Raw genomic sequence first — 15,377 nt, forward strand, 5'->3', positions numbered from 1 at the left:
ACCTTCTCGTCAACATAAGCAGGTGCAGGGGTTTATTCAAAGTACAGGTGCGTTGTGAATCTAGACGTTTTAACTAAACTTCAAATGTGAACTGTACACACAAATATTTTCTGTGTTCTTTAGAATGAAGACCATGCAGCAATCCCGGAGGCAGTCGAGAACACCCGGGTGGGAATTACCCTCATAATGGAAAGTGGCAGTGGAGAGGAAGAGGACATCATGGTCCACCTCTCCCAGGCTGTGGTGGTCGACCCACCAAGTGTCGGAGTGGCAGTTGCTGCTTGGCCTTATTTACAGCAGAGATCTGAATTACCCTCCTCATCTCAGAAAAACCTTTGAGGTAATCCAAAAACTGTATTAGAGTTGTAGGGCAAAGTTGTGTGTCTAAGGTTTCTGGCTTTAAGATCTGACTCTTTGAATAAAATTACCTTTAAATAGTTTAAGTTTTTCCTAAGAGGGGATTCCAGCTGCTTGCTTCGGCTCTTTCTGTAATCTTGTGTTTAATGAATAGTAGCAAGCCCCTTTTATTTTGATTTGTACTTTTTGCTTCGCTGTAAACATACTTTTCAAGTTTAGATAATAAAAAAGTTAAATCTGAAATTTGTGTTCAGTGTCAAAGTATTAGCTTTTGTATAATAATCTGCAATTGCAATTTGATTATTCAATTTAAATTTTATTTAAATAATTTGTACATTTAAATGAAATATTTGGTTAATTTCAAACAAATAATGGTGTTGCTAAAACATTTTATTGTGTTTTAAACGTTTGAAGAAATGAGGGTAAATGGCATAATAAAAGCTTGTTTGTTTATGTAAAATTATTAGGTGTAGTAACAAAGAAGCATTCATTATGGTAGAACATGATATTTTTATGTGGAACAATTATATTGGTTCAAAATGTTTTTTTACGCGCAACCGATGGCCATGATTTTTTTATGTAAATCCAACAGATCTTTTTTTTCAGTGCACCCTCATAGGGTGCTAAACCATACAGGCTATGGTGGGGTTCCTTGGGTGGGATTGGACGATACGCATAGAGGGCGTGGCCTGGCCTGGAGCTCCTGTTCTCTCTTGTGTTCTGACAGGGGGGGATCTTGTAGGGGTCTCTCCAGCTGGTGACGTCATCAGGCCCCTCCATCGTGGGGAAAGTTCAGGCCTTTGGTCACTGCGTGTTTAGTTTAGTTTGTTTTTTGCAGAATGTGTCGCAAAAAACAAATCACCTCAAAATACAAACATGGAAAGATGTGGACACCCCTGAAGCAGATGCTTATTATCAGGGGTCCAACATTTTAGACAAGCATGAAAGAATGAAAATGAGTTGCGGAAAAGAAAAATCTGATAATAAATAAATAAAATAATAATATAAGAATTTGATGGTGATATAAGTAGACCGTGTTAGTATAAAAGTTGATAAGCTTGAACAACATTAACTCAGATCTGTATCCATATACGCATCACAAACGGAGAGAAATAACAGACAGCAATAAGTGGTTTCAGCCGCAGCAACATTATTTACATACAATAAGTTGACAATATTGCAATTTCAGTTCCCTTTTAAATATGTATATTGTAGCAGACTGTTTGACATCATTGTCTAAATTGTTCCAAATTTTGTTGACCTCTTGTGGATCCGCTGGAAATGAATAAACAGAGACCATCTCAGAAGTCTGCATCCCACTGAAAGAGCCGTCTGGGTCAGTTTTTCACAGCCTGAAAGCCAGCGAAGGCCACAAAGTCCCACCTTTATCATTTAAAGCAATGCACTTTATGTTTTTCTGTTAATTAAGCCACTTATTTATCAAATGGAGCTTTTAAAATAATTACGAGAATTAAATTGTAACATTGTCGTGTTTTTCATTATATAACAATTTCAACTTCTTTTACTTTGACAATTGCACATGCAAGCTCCTTTCAAAATAAAAGTTCTGTGTATCAGCAGATTTACTTGAATTCAAAATGCAAGAAAGTAAACAATGACTTTTTCTATTAAAACATGAGTAAAGAATCAATTTCTTAAATCATTACATGTAAATGTGAAGATGTTTGTCTCTGAACAGCAACTAGACAGTAAGAATATGTGCTTTAAGCTTATAAAGCACATATTTTTTAAAAATTATTCTGATAACCCACTAACAGCAGGTTAAACCTTTTACCATCATTTTGATCCTAAATGTTAGAAATCTAAACACCAAACTAGTTTTGTTATTCTTAGATCTGATTTATTTTATTTATTCGATACAGGGACAGCACATATTAATACACATTCCTGTCAATATAACAGTTAGCCAAAGGGCTGTTTTTCAACTGCAGTCCCTGGGTAGACGTTAAAATTTTATTCAATTTATTTTTGTATTTAACTTCTATTTAACAAGGAAAGTCGCATTGAGATTAAAAACTTCTTTTCAGAGGGAGTCCCCCTAAAATATCAATATAAAATGACATATTTACATAACATTACCTACATATAATAAAGAACACATTCCGTAAAATTAGCGGTTAACCTAAAAGTAAATTGGCGATAAAACAATCCAAAATCAGACAATTGTATGAACATATACAGGACAAGATGGTGGGATCGGTGATAGGAGGTTTAGTCAGTGTTGACGGCTCTGATTGTCAATGAGCCATTTCTTTAACTGTGTCTTAAATGAATTATATGTGGTTTTGATTTGTAATAGTTACAGGTGTGGAGTTCCACTCAGTGGCAGCTCTAAAACTTGACTAAAACAAATTAGCCAAAACTACAAACCTGCTGTTGATTATAATTGTTTGCATTTTTGCTCAAAGTCAAAGAGCCACAATGGTGGGATAAAGACTCCGGAGCCTCCGGTTGCAGACCCCTGGACTATAGGGAAGGGGTTGAGGGTTGTTTCCTTCAGCAGCGCTCAGCTCTGTATCAGCTTAGATGTGTTAATGATTTGTGATAATAACCATAAAGGCAGATCTTTGATTAGAACAGGTTTCACCTCCGTGTGCAGAGTGTCTGAAGAAAAGCAAGAGCCTCTATAAAGCGTCTCTGTGATCCAGAAAGGCTTCACGGTTTTCCCAGCAGAACCCATTGCCACACAAACCACACTGCCTTTAGCACTGGCAGTTTAACAGCACCGTCACATGACCACTTTGATGAACAAAATGCCACACTGGTAAAGTTGGAAGAACCCTAATCTGAGGGTGTTCGTGCGCCGCAGGAGCTGCAGTGTGTTCATCAGGGAAGCTACACATAAACCGACTCAAAACACCAGGAGTCTGTTTCCAAGTCCTGTAATCATGCTGGGACAATCTGACTGAGATCAGCATTTGTTGGGCTTCAGAACCAGAATTTTGGAGTTATTGAAACACCAGTCAGTCCGTTTTACCACAAAGAGGTTGTAGTTGATCATGTGATATGTGGCCTGCATGCTTATGTCATGTAGCGCATTAAAATTCCCCAGATCTCAGTTTCTTCAAAATCAGAAAGTGCAGCACTAAGGAAAGTAAAAACTGAAACTGCTGCAGTAAGCAGAATGAAAGCTGATCGAACCAGCTCTGCTGTGGGTCGGGTTGTCCTGCAAACAGGTGACTTCAGCGCTGCTCACCTGAGAACACCAAGGATGTTCAGAGATGAGAGGAAACGCTGGAGTCTCAGCGAGTAACAACAGGAACTAACGACCTGAAGTTAGAGCTGTGTGTGTGATTCCTGGAAGGACTGCGGTCACGATGGACTGCTGGTGTTGTCATTGTGTAATGTGTGATGTGGTGGCAGAGCAAAAAGGTAACCGAGAACAAAAAAAACAAACAATTATGTTATGATTTGCTTCAAAACGTTGCAGTGTCAGTATCACAATCTTCAGATTTTTCTAGAGACAGGTGCTTTTACTTTTATCTTTAGGTATGTTCAACCTTTGAACCTGGAGACTCTATGAGGTGACGTAACCATCACAACAGTGATGACACTACACTGATGGCAGGCTCTCAACTGTCAGCTTCACACTTGGATTTTGGCATGTTTGTCTAGCTTGAGGTTTAGTTCTGTAGTAAATAATACAAAATAAAACTCGTCCTGTGGATTCATTTAGGACTCCATAACCTGAAATTTTTCCTGTATGAAAAAGTAATCAAATACAAAAAGTAGATGTGACAAACTCATATGTCTCCTGCAGCACTGAAAGGCCTGAATGGGTCAAACTAAGGGTGTAACAACTCATTTTAACATTTGATTCATATTGTAATTTGTGGTTGACAATACGATTCATAGTCGATTTTGGTTAGTTTTGAAGGATCTGATTCACTGACCTGAAATGGATTCAGGTCATCTTTATCCAAAACTTCAACCAGTGTGACTCGGAGAGAAATACCTGGTACTGAACAGTACAGGGGACGTTTTTCAGATTCCTTGGATATCTTCAAGCGAAATGAAATGTGTCCAAAACAAACAAGTAAACAAGAATAGTAAATCCATTCACATTTTAGTTTCCTAAAGTTCAGCCCACTGTTGGATTTCCACATCCAAATAATCCAAAGGGAACATTATTAAAACATTTCACACACTGTGGTCACATGTCTTTGCTAAAGTCAAAGACACTGGACTGTAATGATGGACTGGTCATTGTGTTTTGTCCGCTGTGATGTTTTTGGTTATTTTTACGTTGGAGTAAAAATAAACCTCCCATACCTCAATATAAATGGTATTTTCCAAGAAAGATATAATGGCTTTCATTTAGAAATGACTTCAGAATGGTATAGTCTGATTTAATTAGCAACTTGCCTCAGACAGATCGATTCACTGATTAATCATTACACCTCTAGTTCAAACGTTTGTCACAGATGTTTGATCATCATGCTCTTGAATGTTGCATCCATCTGCTCAGTACACGCCTTCACTCTAATGCTGCATGTGTCTCAGGAGCAGCTCCGACCGTCTTCCTTCAGCCGATGCTGGTCGTTCCACGGAAGCCCGACACAAAGTCACACTGACAAGAGTCCAACCCGGTTTTATTGGGGAGTGCAGCTCAGAGTTGTGGTCGTTATAAACGTGAATTTCTCGCGCTGCAGATCTGACAGAATGAGAAAGGAAAAAAAAAAAGCAAAACGCTGGGGGGGCAGCACCACCCTCTAGAGCACGTGTCAAACTCAAGGCCCGCGGGCCAAATGTGGCCCTCCGTGTCATTTTATGTGGCCTGCGAGAGCGTTAGAAGTTTTTAATCTCTTAAAATAAAAAATGAAAATTGGTGTTATTTATTCATATCTAGGGGGGTTTGGACTTGAAATATCGGATTGGGCAACTAAACATTAGGACTTAAACACTGTCCATATAACCTAACCTGAAAGAATCAAATGTAAAAGGATTTATGCTAGAGAAACAAGCCAACATGTGTCTTCTATGCAACTGTAATTGTCACTTTAAAAAGTTATAATGAATAAATAAATGAGTAATTTAACATTAACGTTTATTTTTTTATTACATTTAGTTACATCTATAAGTTATATCTGGCCCTTAGAGGACAGCCGCTATGCTGATGTGGCCCTCTGTGAAAATGAGTTTGACACCCCTGCTCTAGAGGGTGGAGGACCTGCAGTCTGCTGAGTGATGGTGCACACACACAGTCAAACCAATGACAGTACAATGACGGTGCTATTCACATTCACCTGTACATCAACCAGAACAATATTTACAGTGGTCACATCAGGGGGAGGTACAGTACCTGAGGAATCATGACAACCCATTTCAATCATTCACTACAATAGGAAGAAGCACGCCCAGGAAGTAGCGGCACAATTGATACACAGAAAGCCAAAACCGCCCCCGGATTCTGTACTTCTGCCCCTTCTGCCAAGCCTCATCAGGCTCCATGACAACGTCGGCACATAACAGAGCCTCGTCATGAGAGTCACTTAACCCCCCCACACCCGTATGAGCTTTGATGAGAGCGCTTTGTTGTGCTGAGGTAGGCAGCAGAGAGCAGATTAGACTTAACCACCTTTATAACGGGGATGGGACTTCCTGAGGTCCACCTGCTGCGGCAAACACAGCAAGTGACCGGAAGCAGCAGAGATGTCACGACCCCTTGTGCCAGCAGGCGTCCACTAAGACCCCCCCCCTCCCCCCAGCAAACAAACTGGACTGGAAAGCAAACTGGCTCATTCATCAGACGTGGGAGAAAACACGCTCCATGTGCAGCATCTCTGCAGAAACCTAATAAATAACAGAATACAAATTCATTTAAATAACAATCATTGTCTCAGTTCAGGATCAGCTGATCAAAGTGAGTGTCCAAAGTCTGAACAGGTCAGATGTCCCAGCCAGTCTGAGCCTCCATGATCTGAGCAGCAGCGCCCTCTGCAGGCTCAGCAGCCCCACTTCTTTGGATCTTTCGTCACAGTTTGACAGAAATCACACGAGGAGGACAAATGTCAGCCGGACCGCCAAGCAGCTCTGATCCAGCAGATCTGGGTCCTGGGGGAATCCACCTGGGTCTGATCTGGGCTCAGTGGGGGCTAGGCCTTGTAGCAGTTTCCCTGTGTGGTGAGAGCAAGCTGGCCATTGGGGGCCACCTCAGCGGCCTCGTCCTCCAGGAGACCGGACACGTCGGCGTTGGGGATGCTGTCATGGTAGCTGCTGAAGCTGATGTTGTCCTCCTTCAGCTCAATGGTCCAGAAGGGGGCGTTGAGCTTGCGGTTCTGGTACTCCCGATAGGTGTACACCCCCCCCACAAAGCCAAGCAGCAGCAGGACCACCAGGATGATGACGGCCAGGATGATGATGTTGAACTGTGTCCAGGACACCTCTGTCAGCGCGGCGGTGGTGTTGTCAGCGGGGCTCCTCAGGCTGGTCAGGAGGGCCTGGGGGGTGGTGCTGGTGTCGCCGCCTGACCTGGAGTCTGGGACGGCTCTGTCTGTGGTGGGGATGATAGTAGGGGAGGGAGAAGTGGCGCCGGCAGTAGGGACTTCGGCTGTGATTGATGGGGTGGGGAGGAGGGGCAGAACTGAGGAGACAAAGAAGAAAAAATGTTGGATTTTGTAAATCAAACACTCAGCTGCACAGAGAAGCTGACATGATGCACGGTGCACGTGTCCCTGTCTGCAAAATTTGAAAAAAGTGAGTCCATCCCTTCCCGGTCTGTCACCTGCACAGATTCTGGCTAAATCAGTTTCTCTGTGTTTGACATGTGCACTGACTGTTTATGCTCACAGTATGAAAGCAGAACTATCCACAGAGCGGCTGCAGGGAGTCAGGTGGATCCTCATCTATGTCCCATCTATGTGACCCGAGCAGAGCCAGAAATGGAACCAGTGTGGAGACCAGGATCCCACAGAAGACTAAATGCCACACAGGTCCAAGAAGCCAAGAAGCAGGTACTTCCTGTTTGGAATGCCAGGTGGGAGGGGTCACTCGGTCCACTTCTCATTTTCAGTCAATGAGTGAACAGAAATTATTGAGCACTGACACCTGTAGTCACACAAGACGGAGTGTCTTAATGCAGGTGATGTCGTCTAAGGATGACGTGGATCTGCCTCTCAGGCTCTCAGTGTCAGGAGTCAGAGCTCTGTCTCCCCCTCTGGTCACGGCCGGGAGCCATCCCCGGATTATTAACACACTACATCTCCCAGCCGCCCAGTGCCCAGTTCCTGGTTGCTGCTCACGTGACTCTCATTGTCAATCACCCACATCTTTAGCAGTGCAGAGTCTCGCTCAGAGCAAACCTGGCCTGTCTCCTCGTGTTCCTGATCCTGCTCCCCAGACCCACGCCTGAAATACGACTATTCTAAACCTGCTCCGTGATATTGTGATGCCCGTGTCTGATCTCTGCCCGCACGACCCTGCTTTAGCTCTTTAGCTGTGTTTGACACCTGTCATCCTGTCTCTGCTAATAAACCTGCTGCATGGTGAACCAGCCGTCTGACCGTTTGTGACACCCAGGTGAGATGATGTTTCAGCACTAAGCAGGTCCCTTTTTCCCAGAAGGCATTCAGTGAACTTTTTTTTTGCCTTTTTAACCTAACAGCACTTGAAACTTGAGCCTGTTCCAGCGACTAAGACATTTCCTCTGTACAATAGCATTGATCCAGGAGTGCATGACATGAAATGAGAACTCTTGATGCATGGGCAGCTTGTGACAGATGTGCATTTCAAATATGAATTCATGCCAAATAGTTACAGCTGGATAATGGCAGATTAATCAAGTACATTAAATGGGAAGGAAAACAATTGTAAAACAAATCAAATTCACTGAAGTAGAAATATAGTTTCAGATAAAACATTTTTGTGGACTTTTCTCTAGTCCACTGATTTCCGTCACTGTGCAAGAGTGTGTGCAACTATGGCAGGCCATGTAGTTGCGGATATCTGAAATGTTCTTTTTGACTAGGCAAAACTCAAATAAAGATATCTGCAACCAACATCCAGTCTAGCTTTTAAAGTTTAAAATGGCTTGCCATATACAACACATCAAAGACCTTTTTGTTTTACCTGAATGGGTGCAGCTGTGCGTCAGGGCGTCCCCCTCCCATCCAGGCGCACAGAATTGGCAGTGGGATCCGGTGGTGCCGTTGCTGCAGCGAAGACAGCGACCGGTGTCGGGGTCGCAGACCTGGGCTGGCCCCCGGGGGTCAGCGTTGCCGCTGCAGTTACACGGGACACACGTCCTAGAATTATTGTAGAAGCCAGCGCTGCACCTGTCGCAGTGAGGGCCACTGTAAGGGGGGAGGCAGGCATCACACACTGCGGAGCCGCTGGAGTCTGAGCAGGAGAGGAGAAGAGCGTCAGCTGATAATTTAGCAAAAAAAAAAAAAAAAAACTGGTACGATATGATACTCTGATTTCATTAATTTGGTCAAACCACAAAATCCCAGGACACCAGGCTAGACCATAACAGATGAGCAAAAACTGCTTCTTCAAGTCCAGAAAGTTTCCTTAAATATTCTCAGATGCAGCTTGAAATGGGCGGGGCTTTTAGATGGACTCACACAGTGGTGAATCTCCCTCCACCAGGTGGCGCCAGGCGATAGAATTTAAATCCTGAGTTCTTAGAAAATTCTAAGCAGGCATGCTGGGAAGGATGTAGCAAGGGTAAGGAGCCCCCCCAGAAATGATTCGTCACTGTCACAGCTGCTGCAGCAGCACTCTGTTGCGCAGTAACAGAATGAATGCCCCCCCTCATCATGACTAAGGTCTGCTCTTGAAGTGCAGGTGGAATCAGAATCATCACATTTCCAGGTATCAGCTTTCTCTCGCAGCCTCCGGCCCACAGCAACACGACACCAAAGGCAACCGCATCTTTACAGAAACACGAAACACACAGCATCTCCTTTTCCATCAACAAGTGTCTCAAAGGTCTGCAGGAGCTGTGGGAAGATCAGGGCCACCACTGCCAAGCAGCCTCTGGAGGTGAGCGTTTCAGGAAACAACTGACGACGTGGCGTCATGTCGACATCCAGAACATGAAACTGAAATAACTGTTAAGCATCTGTAAGCCATGCAATGCAAAACTGATCAGCTATGATTATCAGCTGAATGATTTCAGGAAAAAAATGTGTCAGAAATAGACATTTTAGATGTAATTACTGCAGAGTTTTTATTATATCAGCTGTGTGAACTGACAGACATTCACTCTCTACATCGTTCAGACTTAGCAAAATCCTTCATTCTTTCAATTTTTCAACTGTCTTGGTGAAAAAAACTTTCCCTTCTTCAGGAGGACTTTAGTTTTTTTCCCTGTTATGGTTTTCTAATATGAAAATGCATCTTGACAATACATGGGAATAGAATGAGATGAAATCCACCAAAAACAGGATGAGAGCTTCAGCAAACTAATCGTGGTTTGTAATTTAAACCTTTTAATACATTATTCTGATTCAGGCATTCAACATTGCAATGTGACAATAAATTCCCATTTTTCAAACTATTTGTAAACATGTAACTAATCTTTGTGTTTTTTATGAGCAATTCTGCACCATTAACCACTCTGGACAAAAATCAAGTCATCAGAGAGCAATTTACTAAAAGCTTGTTTATGATCTTTTACTAATTAAAAAGGTACAGTTTTAAATCCTTAACATGTTGTTAAAAGGTCATTTATAACTCACTAACAGCTTATTCTTTATCTATTGGTTATCTATAATGCACATTTATAAATCCTTAACAAACTTTCATTCAACAAGTCGTTTATAACTCATTAACTAACAGTTAATTAATATTTGTTAACTTGTTATAATGGACAGTTATTATAAAGTGTTACCAAAACATCGACTCTTTCTGAGATCAAAAGGAAACTCTTTCAAATCCTGTTACCTGCAGGATTAGAATTAGCATTTTATTGGCATATTCCAAGTCAGTTTTTAAACATATATAAAGAAAGAAACTAAGGCCCAAAACATAATTTGTGTCAAAAGAAAACACAACTCCATTGCTCCAAAAAGTAACCCTAAAAATCCCAACATGAATTTGTATTATTAGCACAGTAGTTTTACTGTTATTGATTTTTTAAACAATAGATATGAATTTTCTTTTGCTATTTAATTACAGTCCGGTAATTTATTTTTGCTATTTTAGCCTCTATTATTTAAATTGGCAACTTTTGTAGTTAATTTGGAAACTTGAGGATAATCTAAATGACTTCAGCTTTCTACATTTCCTTTCCAGCCGTCGGCCATTCAGACACCTCTCTGCAGGAACTCAAACATCCTTGATCTGTATTTGGTTGATTCACAGCAAATGCTAGGATGAGTGGATGCCTCAGGTTAGAGTTGTGTTTTGTGAACAAAGGCGGTAGTCTTCCATGTTTGGAATCCAGCCTTTACAAGAAACAGTTTCCTCTCAGTGGCAGGAAGATTTGAAGTTTTTGTCCAAACATTTTATGACATAAAATAAAAACTGTGTTGCTGCAGGTGTGAATGCCGCATACACTCATTCATCCTGGCGGGGGGGTTGTTTTCAGTTTTCTGTTGCCACAACAAATACAGTCCTATGACAATTTAAAGTTTTCCACATAGTCGCCCTGACTGATGGTCCTGAAGGGTGACAGTTCCTGAGACTAACCCCACCCTCCCGGGTTATGTGCTTTCTGTTGGTCACTGCGCTGAGAGCCATCTAATGCTGACTGCTGGGTGTGAGCAGCACTGATTGAAACGTTCACTGAACCCCCCCCCTATAATTCTTCATCTTCTGCAGATGTTGCTGAGAAAAAATCTGCCAGGTGTCTACCCCACTGCCACAGTTTCCTTTTTTTTTTTGCAGGTGCTGTTTGCGCAGACCATGGGGTGGCTCCTCCCCCTGTCTGCTGCCGCTTGCCTGGCTCTTCGCTCAACCTGCTTCATGCCCACCGCCTCTGTTGATACGCCGGGAGGGACGGTGCACAGCTGACTGCATCAGCGGATCATGCGTGAGTGTTGCCATGCAGGAAACCACCGTCGAGGGAATGTGCTGTGGGAGGAGGCTCTGATTGGTCCGTTAGGAGGGGTGACAGAGAGGTGAAGTCCTGACAAAAGCATCTGCAGATCAAACCCATCTGAAACCTTACAGCAGCCATCATCTACACACGTGAATGTCCGCCCCACCTAGAGACAGGCCAGACGGCCTCTAACCTCTGTCCTTTTTGGCTGGGCTGGTTTTAAAGATGTCTGTGCATCCTAAAGAACAGAATCAGCCGCTATTTTCCAAATCACCAACTCTGGTCCTTCATCCTAAACACCATAGATGGTAGGAACTGAGGACCACGCCTCTTTTATGCTTTCACGGTTCGCCCACAAATCTTCTATCAAACTACCACCTTGTTAGTGACCAAACTGCTGAATATTGAACATGTTTGTTTGGTTTGCTCTCAGTTTTCTTTAAGATAAAGTCATGTTTGACTTTCTAAAACTGACCTCAGCCCTCTGAACTGGTTTAGAAACACTGCAGTCGTGTCTGTTTAGACAGAGGATTGCTTCTTCAGTTTGTCCACAACGGCTTGAAATTGGCTGTTGTAACCATTGACTGTATATGAAAACTGGAGAAAGTGACCCCTCCCCTCTGGTGTTCCAAACAGGACTTACCTGTTGGCTCCAAGAAGCCAAAATCCCATAGAGAAAGGAACAGCTATCACTCAGGCCATTCTGTTTGTCAAAATAACTGTTCTTTCTCTGATACCTTTTTTAACAAAATCTTGATATTCACTTTTTACTTGATACTTTTTTCTTTTCGGAAATTGTTCAAGTTACAAACTGACCAGACGTCTCAATAAAAGCATGTGGTCTTATGTCAGAAGTTCAAAAATATATGATTGACAGATTCTCCCGAGTGGTAAAGCTGTGGACTATAAAAAAGCCAACTCATGATTGGCGAAAGTGGTTGCCATAGAAGTGATAACATTTTTTCGTCAGTGAAAAAATGGCAACCTGTTGGATTTCATTAAGTTGGAGCTGGAAGTAATCCATTTTCAATGGGTGATGTCACACTCACTCAGTCCAGTTCTTATATACAGTCAATGGTTGTGACATGACAATGAGAGTCTCCAGGCGTCAGCTTCATGTTGGGTTGTTTGGTAGTAATCATTGACTCTATAATATAACTGGACGGATCGCGTGTGATGTCACCCATAGAAAATGCCTTGCTTTCCGTTCCACCCTAATAAAGCTAATTCAGTCGCCATTTTTCCACGATATGTCCATTAGCATGTTGGAACCAGACGTCCTCAGTAAGTCACAATTACTTTGTCTACATTTCTGTGGCAACCATTATCTCCAATCAGAAGTGGGCATGTTAGAAGGCCACACCCCTTCTACTGAAAGTGGGCTTGGGAGAATCTGTCAATCAAACACTTTGAATGTTCGAAGTGAGGCCACCTACTTTGATTGAGGCATCTGATTGATAATTTATAACTTTAATAACTTGCGCTACAGAAAAATTATCATGAAAAAATATTAGGATTAGCAAGAACATGTTTATAAAAAGGTATCAGAGCAAGAATGGTTATTCTGACAAAACATAGTGATTGAGTAATAGCTGTTTGTTTCTCAATGGAAGGGACCAACAGGTACTTCCTATTTTGTATGGAGGGCTTGCTCAATCCAGTTCTCATTTACTGTCAATGCAGGTAACGGGTACACCAGAGACTTGTCAATACATTTGATTAATTTCAAATACTTTTCTTCTCTGAAAACAGCAGGAAAGACCTGATCCAGAGTATGAGGCTCATGCAGATGCTGAGCACAACGGCTTCCCCCTTATGGTCAACTTTGACATCAGATCTACAGAAAGTGTTCATTCAAACCAATGAGTGTTATTAATTCTCCTTTTTGACTCTAAAAAACTAGCTTGAAGTACCTTTGTGTAACTTCCACAGTATGACATGCTACCGTGGAAACGTTTGAGCACTTCTGGCGGAACGAAACGTTTCCATAGAAACGTCCCCTCCTAATCTGCCCCGGGAGGGCGGCCTGTGAATGTCAGGGTGCGTCACTAACCGCTGTGACAGGTGCCGTTGGAGGTGGAGTTGGAGCAGGGGCAGGGAGAGCAGGCTTCACTCAGGGCGGCACCGGGCCGGCGGTAGAAACCGGGCCTGCAGTCCTCACAGTTAGGCCCTTGGGTGTTTCCCTCACAGAGCAGACACCAACCTGCAGGCACACAGTGGGTCAAATGATCAGCACGGTCAAAGCATCAACACAAAGATTTCACGACCTTTTCTGACATCAGCCAGATTATTCTTAAGGAAACTCTGCCAGCGTCTTTGTGGAGCCTGGGTGTCAGAAGGGGCAGACGCAGACGCACAGCTTTCTGGGGTTTAAACAGAAGCTCAGCTCAGATAATGTGCTCCACACGTTTTAAACCAATCATATACATTTAAATACACGGTTAAATAAGGGGCACCTGGAAGGGTTTCTGTTTTTAAATAAAAACAGCTTCAACTGAGAATAAATGAATAAAAGACATAAACTTCAGTTTCCGGTCCTGTTGGTTCCAGGTTGCGGACTGACCCTGAACCTTCTCACAGCATCTGCAGTTCCTCTGCAGTGTTGGTCAGGCATCAAGCCTCAGACTGAAACCAGTTTTGGATCAGCTGGTGAGAACACAGAAGCGTAGAAATCTGTGGGCTTCACATTTACAGAAACATCTGTAGACGAGAGGAAGGACTTTCTGAAGAGTTTAGGATTTTTGTTGATGAAAGAAAGAAACACCAGCTCAGCCGTTATATCTGTCAGAATTGTGATAAGTTAAATGTTTTGGTTCATTAAGTGAATTCAATAAATAAATTGTGTTTTTCTTCAGACTTTTGACCAGAAGGTTTCAGACTTTGTTGTGGTTTAGTGACGGGACTTTAAAATGTACCTCACGTGTTTAGATTAACTTTCTATCTGTAAACAGCACTGAAGGTTTGTTGTTCAACCGCAGGTTCTGACAGTCAACGAGACTCAACATGTCTGCAGATTCCTGCAGGACAAAGAACTTTCAAAGGAGCATGGGGTGGGGGGTATGGAAACTTTCTGGTGCACAGACTTCACTGAATATTGCTACAATCTTTGTGGATCTTTGGAACAATTTTGATAAGGAAGATCTACCTCTCTTCCAGGTAACCTGGGTTATTATATCACCCATACAGTCCACCATCAACCTGGCCTTTGCTCTGAACCAATAGTTTAATGGTTCAGAGCAAATAGTTTGTTTGCCCGTCTTTTCTTTTCAGCCACTCACAGCCATATTCTTTCACCTTTAATTCATTTACGTTTATTTCTCTACATTTCAGGCTGTTTTGCCAGTCCTCCTTCACCCCATTCTTCCTCTAGATAGAACAATCCTTTGGCTGGTCTGGCTCATCAGCGTCTAGACTCCGGCGATTATTCATCTATGGTCTGATCTTATCCCACGTATGCATACAAGACATCGTCGGCCCAAAGCGTGACCGCAAAAATGATGGATTTATTTCAGACACATTTTTCTTCATCACAAGAACAGTGGGGAAATAGGTATTTGATCCTTTGCTGATTTTGTATGTATTTCCACTTTCCACAAAGAAATTGTCAGTCTGTCATCTATGACGGTGGGTTCATTTAAACAGTTATAGAAAGACTTTAAAGAATTTATATATGTGTATTTGTATTTGCTTGAGGGAAATAAGTACTGTAACCCTCTTGCTGGAAAGATTGAGTACTTTGTATCAAAACCCTTATTGTCAAGCACAGACATCAGATGTTCCTTGTAGTTGATGGGCAGGTTTCTGCACATATCAGGAGCAATTTTGGTCCACTCCTTTTTACAAACCACTCTAAATCATTCTGATTTGGTGTCTGTTGCTTAGTAACTCTCTCCATAGGTTTTCTATAGGATTGAGGTCCAGGGACTGGCTGGACCACTCCATGACATTGATCTGCTTCTTCTTCAGATATTCCTTTGTTGTCTTGGTTGAATGTTTTGGGTTTTTATCCTGT

General features: G+C 42.4%; 1 protein-coding gene across 1 annotated transcript in view; it reads right to left on the minus strand.

Annotated features, from left to right (window-relative positions):
- Positions 1–4,953: 4,953 nt before the first annotated feature.
- Positions 4,954–15,377, minus strand: part of megf9 (multiple EGF like domains 9) — a 31,760-nt gene continuing 21,336 nt past the window's right edge. Inside the window, exons 4-6 of the mRNA XM_023958782.1 lie at positions 13,419–13,568; positions 8,446–8,715; positions 4,954–6,961 (exon numbers count right to left, since the gene is read on the minus strand). Of these exons, the coding sequence (XP_023814550.1) occupies positions 6,474–6,961; positions 8,446–8,715; positions 13,419–13,568 (908 nt within the window). The 3' untranslated portion in view covers positions 4,954–6,473. The remainder of the gene's footprint in view (positions 6,962–8,445; positions 8,716–13,418; positions 13,569–15,377) is intronic.

Source organism: Oryzias latipes, chromosome 9 (assembly GCF_002234675.1).
Source record: "Oryzias latipes chromosome 9, ASM223467v1".
In the NCBI taxonomy this organism is placed as follows: Eukaryota; Metazoa; Chordata; class Actinopteri; order Beloniformes; family Adrianichthyidae; genus Oryzias; species Oryzias latipes.